The 9,566-nt window shown below is 44.6% G+C and overlaps 1 protein-coding gene across 1 annotated transcript in view; it reads left to right on the top strand.

Annotated features, from left to right (window-relative positions):
* The first annotated feature begins 525 nt into the window (after window positions 1-525).
* KIF5A (kinesin family member 5A) overlaps window positions 526-9,566 on the top strand; it is a 33,652-nt gene continuing 24,611 nt past the window's right edge. The window contains exon 1 of the mRNA XM_070409878.1: window positions 526-888. Coding sequence (XP_070265979.1) covers window positions 760-888 — 129 coding nt within the window. The 5' untranslated portion in view covers window positions 526-759. The remainder of the gene's footprint in view (window positions 889-9,566) is intronic.

Genomic DNA, 9,566 nt, shown 5'->3' with positions numbered 1-9,566 from the left:
TTGGGGACATAGCAGACTGCACCCCTGTATGTAGACGGGAAGGGAATAGCCAAACCTCTCCTGATACTCTTCTCTAAAAAAATGGGACCTGGACAGCCATCTCCGTGGGGTACAGGCCACTGCCCTTGAAGGTTGAGTGGGCTGGGGTGGGTGGAGAGGGAATAAGAAGTGAGCTCCCAGTTTGGAGAGAGGATTGTGACGGGGTGGGGGGTGCCCTGGAGTAAAGGGGGCTGGGCAGGCCCTCCCCAGACCCCTTCTTCCTTTCAGAGGGTGGAGTCTGGGGGAGGGACAGACAGGTTAGGGCTGTGGGATGCAGTGAGTCACTTGGGCAGGGAAGGGGTGAGGACAAGGTTATCTTCGAGAGTTAGGGGTGAGAAGAGGAGGCCAAGGGGAGGAAAGGTGCCAGGGTGGGTGATGGACGTGGAGCGGCCCCCACCCGCCCGCGGCGAGGGAAGCCCCGCCCCGCTCCTCGGTCGCCGCCCCGCCCAGGCCCGCAGAGCGGCGCTGCAGCGCGAGGGGCGGAGAGGCAGAGCGCCCGGAGAGGACCAGACGCCCAGGTCGCCCGCATCCCGCTGCCGCAGGAGAGAGGAAGCGCGCCCCGGCCCTGCTCCCCAGCCTGCACCCGGGCACCCCCAGACCTTTCTCGGCCCCAGAGACCAAGCACCTGCCCTCCGCCTCGGCCCCCGCTGAGCTCCCTCCCTCGGAGCACGCACCTCCTCTGCCGCCCCGGGAGTGCACCAGCCCCAGCCGGCGACCACCATGACGGAGACCAACAACGAATGCAGCATCAAGGTGCTCTGCCGGTTCCGGCCCCTGAACCAGGCCGAGATTCTGCGGGGAGACAAGTTCATCCCCATTTTCCAGGGGGACGACAGCGTCGTTATTGGGGTGAGTGCCGCTGTAGGAGGGCATTTCGGGGAGGGGGCAGGTGGTTGAATCCTACCCCTCGCCGAGCCTTAGTCCCTGCCTCTCCCTCGGTGCCCCCTCTCCGCTCTTCATCCTCCATCATCTTCGCCGAAGCCCCTCCTCTCCCCTGCACCAGGATGGCTGGGTGTGGCCTGGCAGGCCCGCTGCCAAGTCTCTGCAGTGGGAGGGGGCTCTTTCCCCGCCACCAGGTCACCCCCTTCCCCTTTGCTGCCCCCTGCAGGGTCCCCACCCCTGACCACCAGTCCTGTGTTTTTCTAATGTTTTCCCTCACCCCTAGAGAAAGCGCGTCTTCCCTTTGTTATTGGCTCATATCTCTACCCCCAGCTCCCAGGAAGGGAGGGAAGGGAAGACGAGTGGATGGACTAGCTCCGAGGGGGACAGACCAGGGTCTCTGCGGAGATTCAAAAGAGGATGGGCTCTGGGACCCAGTCCTCCGTCATTCCCCGAAGTAGTTGCAGCCTGAACTTGGAGGGAGGGCAGGTCTGATGAAGCGTTTTCTGAGAAAGACATGCATTGATGCCACACCTAGTTTTGGGGAAGCCTCCGGGATCCTAAGGAAATGTCTGCGTTTCCCTCCCAGGTACAGTAGGAAGAGGATTTCAAACCCCCTCCTTCTCCCTAACAAATAAAAATAAGCAGACCCTGAGATCCTAACAAGTATTTGCTTATTCATCCTTTCTGTTGACCCAATAAAAAGTAGCAAGCCACCTCTACTTCATCATGACAGCCCCTACCCGTGGAGGAAATCGTATGAAGGAGAGCTACTATCTGCCGTGTGGTGGTTACACTACATGTATTATTCAATCCTCAAAACAACAGTCTGAAGTTGGTGTCAATATTTCCATTTTACAGATGAGGAAATTGAGGCCCAAAGGAGTTGAATGACTTTCTCAAGGTCACACTGTGACTTCATGGATGTGAACCTAAATCTGTAGCTCCAAAGCTCATGTCTTTCCCTCTGTCATATTGCCTCCACAGATTTCTATTCTGGTCCTTCATCTGTAATGGTCCAAAGGGAATTTCTAGGGAACTCCTCACCCATCCCTCCTTTCCTAGGTTGGTAGGGATTGCCAGGCTTAGGGCTGAAAGGATTGGGGTGGAGTCCAGTAGGGCTCGAGGGGTGCTGGGCCAGGAAACTAGCCCCTTTGAGAAGGGAGGGGCACATATGAGGACAGTCCTCAAGGTCAAGAGCACTTCTTCTGTATCTTTGATCCACAGTGCTTGGCACAAGGCATGTTGTTAAAGAAATGAAAGCAAGAAGGGGCGGGAGCCTGGGCCTTCTGAATCAGTGAGAATGGGACTTAGAGTAAACAGGCCTTAGGAAGAGAGCTGCTGACGTGTTCTGTCCCCAAGGGCCCCAGGCTGGCACCACACCGAGCTCTCTCACCCGCACGGTGAACTCAAATGGGTACTGGTGCCATGTGTGTGCTTAAGAATGTGAATGTTTGCACATTGAGAGGGCCCCCCGTCTCTGTCTCAGGGTCCTTAGGCTTCACAGGCCAGTGGATCAACCTTGGGGGACTCCTCTCTGAACAGTCTGGACAGCAGGCGTTAGCTATGCGAGTGGGAGCCTCAGGTCCCTCTGAGATATAAAATCTGAGAAACAGGAGGGAGTTGGTTATGGGGAAGCAAATCTACAAAAGGCTTCTCCTCTTAAGGCTCGCTTCCTTTATCGTAGATTTTTTTCAGGTAAGTCTAAACCAACTCCTCTAGACTCTCTGGGCTGTTCATCTTGGCTTGGTGAGCATGGGGCATAGGGTGAAATTGGGAGAAGGAATTGTGGTGTGGATCTGTCCAATTCACACAGCTAAACAGGAGAGACACAGTGGAAGGTGGGGAAGGAGGAGAGATGAGGAGAGGCCCAGCGGGGCCCCCTGCCAGTTCAGATTCTAGCTTAGCTACATAGCAGGTCCTTCCTGTCTGTTTTGCCTGATATATGCAGGGCTGTACCTTTGTCTCACTGTATCTTCCCTTGCCTTCGCCCTTCCTGTCACTCTCTCACTCCTAGATAAAGGCTTGTGGGGGGCCATTTTGTCTCAGGCAGCATCCTTGGAGCTCGTCTTCCCAGCCTTACTATTCATTTGTCACTCAGGAGGCTGAGGGAGAAGTAATTGTTGAAGAGACCCTTGAGGATCTCAACAAGGGAAGGAAATGTCCTACCCCCTTTCCTGGGGCCCAGGGTGTGAGAAACTGAGGAATTAATGAAGGGAACTGCTTCAGGATGTCTGGGAGGATGAGGGAAGAGTGACAGTGGGAGACAGTGGTCAGTCCACACCCAGCCCCTGCTCTTTTTTCTGACAGCTCTCAGCTCTGCCTCTGCAGCGCGGCGGCTGGCTCTGGGCTTCAGACTCTCATTTTCGTGGGCTTTTTTCTGCATGGCAGTGGGTAGAAGAATAAGCTAGAGGGGCAGCTCTGTGGGTCTCATCCCTCCCTCAGTCCCCTGCCTAGTCCCAGGAACCTGGGGCACAGGGCTGAGCCAAAGTTCATGGCCTGAGTCATGGTGGAAGGGTGTCTGGGTCACTGTGTGAGCTGTGGACCTTGTTTTGCTCTGTATGTCACTCAGAATCCAATGTGACTTTTCCCCCAGAACCATTTAAGTGTCTCTTTTTTTGTCTTGGTGGTCAGTGTCCCAGGCTTTTCTGTGCAGCTACATTTATACCAGATGTGGGCATTTATACCAGATGTGGGAAGGGTGACAATAAAGAACACACACACACACACACACACACACACACACACTTTCTTTCTCTCTCTCTTCTTTTTCTTTCCCTCCCTCCCTGATTCCTTCCCTCCCTCCCTCCCTGACTCCTTCCCTCCCTCCCTCCCTCCTTCCCTCCACCCCTCCTTTCTTCCCTCCTTCTTTTCAAGTATCCATTACCTTCTACCTCTCTCAGGTAGTTAAGTAGGTTCTTAAGGAGGAAAAACCCCAGAACCATCAAGTACCTCATTTGAAAAAGCTAGATTGGGACCTGCAGGATTATTAGAACAGTCATTATTGTTTGGGGTGGCTGGGGATTCCTTTGTTATTTGAAGATGGGGAGCAGGCAGGTCTCCCCTTAGCTTTGGGGTGAGCCTCATAAAGGAAAATGGAGAGGGGAGATAATGTGGCCCATGTCTCTCCAGCATTACCATGGCAACAATCCCCAGGGGTGTCACCATGGAAATCAGGCCTGGTGCTGGGAAGTTCAGCCTCTATTAAGTGTTTTACTGAGGGTTGAAAGGTTGGTCATCTTTGGACCCTGATTGTAGGCCGGCTTTCCCATTAGCTTTAGTCAATACACATAATGGAGAACTACTGAAAGGTGCTGGGAGACACAAATGGACAAGGAGACAGCAAGGGGGCTTGGAGTGGGGATCAAGGACAACGGAAAGTCCTGGGCTTTGAGACTGAAGAGAGGCTCTCCCGAGAAGGCTGTGGGGAGTGCTTAGACTGCTGTCTGTGGGAGAGAGTGTGGGTCTCAGGGGCACTCCTCCAAGGAGCAGGGTCTCCCTGAGTGTCTCTCACATTGTACCAGCTTCTGGGGTCTTGGATTCCCTGGGGAGAGACGGTGAGGGAGGCTCCTCGGAGAGGATAGGTGGGAGAATTGCATAATTCTGAAAATTAGGTTGAGGTTGGAAAAACAGAGTGACAAAGCTTTAGTTCTGTCTGGAAACATTAGGAGAAATATCCAAATTGGGGGTGGAGATATATGGAGAAGGGGAAGGAAAAGCCATGATAAGGATCTGACACAGTGTTAGTACTTCAGTTCTGAGATCCCTTTGGCAACGTGAGTCTGGAATCAGATTATTTGAGTTTGAAACCGGGCTCTACCATTTCTCAGCTGTGTGATTGTGGGCAAGCTACCTACTTTTCTGAACTTCAGTTTGTGCATCTATAAAATGGAATAAAAATCTACCTCCTAGGATTGCTGTGAGCATTAAATGAGATAATGCATATAAACTGCTTAGCACAGTGACAGGTACATAATAATAAACTCCTGATAAGAGTTAGATGTTATTATTATTATTATTATTTTTATATGCTATCTCCCCACAAGCTAGCCTATGACACAATTAGGAAGTGGTTAACATTTTCCCCTCTTACTGGTTGTTTCTCCAAACATCCAGGTCCATAGTATTTTCTTGCTCTTCCTCTATCAATATCATTTTTTAAATATATTTTATTGATTTTTTACAGAGAGGAAGGGAGAGGGATAGAGAGCTAGAAACATCGATGAGAGAGAAACATCGATCAGCTGCGTCCTGCACACTCCCCACTGGGGATGTGCCCGCAACCAAGGTACATGCCCTTGACCGGAATCGAACCTGGGACCCTTGAGTCCACAGGCTGACGCTCTGTCCACTGAACCAAACCGGTTAGGGCTCAATATCATTTTAATGAATATTTATGAAGACCATCCTATGGGCCAAGGATTGTATTTGATGGAATTTAGAAGGAACCCCTGTGTTCCAGAAACTCCCGATCTATGTGGTAGTCCAGGCTTCAGAGTGGTCTCGGCAGAGGCCTGGGAGGGGGCATCAGAAATGGCTTTTGCTAGCTCGGCCTGTGTGGCTCAGTGGTTGAACGTTGACCTATGAACTAGGAGGTCACGATTCAATTTCCAGTCAGTGCACATACCTGAGTTGTGGGCTCAATCCCCAGTAGGGGGTGTGCAGGAGGCAGCTGATCAATGATTCTCTCTCATCATTGATGTTTCTATCTCTCTCTCCCTCTCCCTTCCTCTCTGAAATCAATAAAAATATATATTTTTTTAAAAAATGGCTTTTGCTAACACATAATTCCCCAAATTCTGGAGAAACCCCCCACAACATACTACAGTCTGACTCAAAGTAATTGGGTGTCAGTTACTTTAAGATATAAATAATGGCCGAAACCGGTTTGGCTCAGTGGATAGAGCGTCAGCCTGAGGACTGAAGGGTCCCGGGTTCGATTCCGGTCAAGGGCATGTAACTGGGTTGCGGGCACATCCCCAGTGGGGGATGTGCAGGAGGCAGCTGATTGATGTTTCTCTCTCATCGATGTTTCTAGCTCTCTATCTCTCTCCCTTCCTCTCTGTAAAAAATCAATAAAATATTAAGAAAAAAAAAAGATATAAATAATGGTGAGATGAATAGTCTAAAGGCAGAAAATGCAGAAAGCCAATGGTCTAGTTATTCTCATAAATAACTAGACCAGTGACAAAATGAATTTATCCTGTGTACAATCAATAGAAAATTAAAAGAAATTTACACTTTGACAGAAATAAAAATCTTATGATAAAAAAATGAAAAGCTAGACTTGGAATTTAAGGGAAATGGTAACAGGCCTTCCCAGAACCCCGAAATGACAGTCCGTGGCTTTCCCTGCTCATAAGATTACAAAGTGCACCATTTCTAGCTCTTGGGTACATTTTATCCTCACAATACTAAGAATATCCTCACAATACCACTCTTCCTCCCTCTCTGGCCTCTTCCTTCTTCCTAGCCTGTGCTGAGGGAAAGGGGTTCCTCGGGCAATAAATGCCTTCAGCACTTGGAGAGCGCCCTCCGTTTTAATGCTCCTGCAGCACCCTTTGGGATCCTTTAACTGGGAGTGTTAGAATATGAGAATGAGTCCGGGATGGGGCGGGGGTGGGGGGTGGGGGGGGGGCCTTGAGAATTATATTTAAGCCCTTTTGGCTGCATGCATGGCTTCAAGAGGCATGCAGACATCATTGGTGGAGAAGAGGTGAGAGTCATTGGTCTGGAATAAACATGGCTTGTTTATTTCTGTTTCTTGGCCAATGGATGGAAGAAACACTGAGTTATATTACAATTCAGGAATCTAGGTTCAATTAAATAATAAAAAACGAAATATATTACCACTGAGGAGGAGAGGCATCAATGCCACATTAACTTTGTTTATTGTAACACTATGATTTTATTCTATGTATTAAGGATTTTATTATTTGTAATGAAGTGTGATGAACTGTACAGATAAAAAGGATGGAAAATTCACAAAAGTCCTATGAATAACCCATAAACTCACTCACACCTTAAAGAAAGAATCAAGGTAGACTTTTCTTTAATAATGTTAAACATAATCTGATTACACATGAATATATTTTGGTTGTTGACAAAGTTAAAAACAAAGAAAAGCACATGGAAGAGACTAAACATCAGTCAAAAGTTCCCCAGCCCCCTCCCCAAAAACACTGTTAACAATTTTACATATTTGTTTTTAATGTTTTTTCTGCATATATACATATATTTTAATTAGTGTATCATAACCTAAATATTGTTTTATAACCTATTTTTTCACTAACAAAATATCAAGGCTATTTTATTATAAAATATTTTACATAATTTTATTTTTTGAAATGTTTAATTTTTCAATAAGTCTTACATGCACATGTGACAAAATTCAAATAATATAAGAAGGTATACAATGAAAACCTTCCTATCTCTCTCCTAGCCACCCAACTCCCCTTTCAGAAGGTAACTTTATTACCAGTTTCTTGTGGATCCTTCTAAAAGCATACTATACATTTACAAGCAAGTACATATACACATACAAACACAAAGGGTTGCATACTATACATACTGTTCTTTGATTTTTTTCTTAACAATGAGTCAGAGAGATTCTTTTATATCAGCACATACAGATCTATCTCATTCTTTTAAACAACTTTTTAACAACTGTATAATTTGTTGTAGGGATATGCCAGTGATGGCGAACCTTTTGAGCTTGGCGTGTCAGCATTTTGAAAAATCCTAACTTAACTCTGGTGCCATGTCACATATAGAAATTTTTTAATATTTGCAACCATAGTAAAACAAAGATTTATATTTTTGATATTTATTTTATATATTTAAATGCCATTTAACAAAGAAAAATCAACCAAAAAAATGAGTTCGCGTGTCATAGGTTCGCCATCACTGGGATATGCCATAATTTATTTAACCAGGTCCATCAATAGGAACCTGGTTAAATAAATTATGGGTTGTCCTAGTATTTGCTATTACAAACAGTTAGATGACCTTGTATCTATGACTTGCATATGTACAGTATTTTTGTAGAATAAATTTTTAGAAGTGGAGGTCATAGGTGTATGCATTTAAAAATTTAAGAGTTAGTTCAAAAAAAAAAAAAAAAAGGCTAGTGCCTTTCATAGAGCTGGCCCCAATTTATATATGCCCTCACCAACGCAGTGTATCATCAAACTATTTTGTTTTGGCCTCTTTGATAGGTTAAAATGGTATTTCATAATCTTAATATGCATTTCTCTTACTAACAATTAGGTAATGCATCAATTCATATTTTAAGAGCCGTTATAACATTATTTTATGATGTTATATTTCATGATAGCATAATCTGATTACAGTGAGTACACATGTCTTATGCAAACAGCTGGATGAATTTTATAACATATTTTGACACTCATGTGACCATTACCCAGACTGAGATCTAGAGCATTTCTGTCACGCCTGTAACGTTCCCTCGTGCCCCTGTCCTGTCACTATCACTCCAGGCAACTGCTATGTTGACTTCTACCACTATTGATAAGTTTTGTCCATTCTTGAATTTCATACAAAGGGAATAATGTAGTACGTGCTCTTTGTGTTTGGGTTCTTTCACTCAACACATTTTTGAGATTTATTGATCTATTATGACATCATTCTACATAGCAACAAGGAATAAAATATATGTACATGCCATAATTCAATCAATTTCTTATGTAAACCAGTCCCCTAAATGTTACTATTTGAGTTGTTTTCAATTTCTGGTTATTATAAGCAGTGTGACAATAAACACTCTTGTAAGTAAATATTTGCTACAAATATATCTGGGTCAATGGCTACATACAATTCAAGGTTTTGATTATGTATTTCTGAATTGCACCCATAAAAGTTGTACCAGAAAATAATGAGGTGCTCATTTCAAGGAAATTATACTTCCGTGAACCTTCATCTATACTGTGTATTACAATCAAGTTTTTGTTTCCCAATTTGATAGGGGAAAAGTGATGTTCCTGTTATAGTTTGCTTTTTTTGAAAATGTTGAACATCTGTATTGTTGAACACTTGTATTTTTTCTTCTGTTGTTAATAGCTAGCTCTTGCTCATTTTTTTATGTTTAGTTTTGTGTTTTTGTTTCTAATTTATGATAGTTCTTTAGTAAGAATAGTAATGTCTTTGTTTTAAAAACATAAATTTTTCTTATTTAAAATTATGGCTTTTTTATTCTAGAAAAAATTAAAATCTAAATCCAAAATAACAAAAAACTCCTAAAATCTTACTCTGCAAGGATAGTCATTATTAACATGTTTTTTTCTATGCAAGGTATAAAAAATATACTTTTTAAAAACAAATAGAATCATTCTTTACATACTTTTTTTACACTGATACTATTTTAAAAACCACATTTTTTGCTTATTATACCTTGTCATATCATTACATATTTTATAACATCATCTATATTTTATTTTTTAAATTTAAAAGCAATGTGTTGACTGGCCAGTGTGACTCAGTTGGAGCATTGTCCCATACACCAAAAGGTGGCCGGTTTGATTCCCAGTCGGCACATAGCCAGGTTGCAGGTTCAATCCCCAGTCAGGGCGTGTGTAGGAGGCAACCCATCAATGTTTCTCTCTCTCTTCCTCTTTCTAAAATCAATAATA

The sequence above is a fragment of the Myotis yumanensis genome, unplaced genomic scaffold, assembly GCF_028538775.1.
Source record: "Myotis yumanensis isolate MYYU_CA2020_CCGP unplaced genomic scaffold, mMyoYum1.0.hap1 SCAF_3, whole genome shotgun sequence".
NCBI lineage: Eukaryota > Metazoa > Chordata > Mammalia > Chiroptera > Vespertilionidae > Myotis > Myotis yumanensis.
Note: the sequence above shows the minus strand (reverse complement) of the source record. Positions and strands in the feature narration are given on the sequence as shown.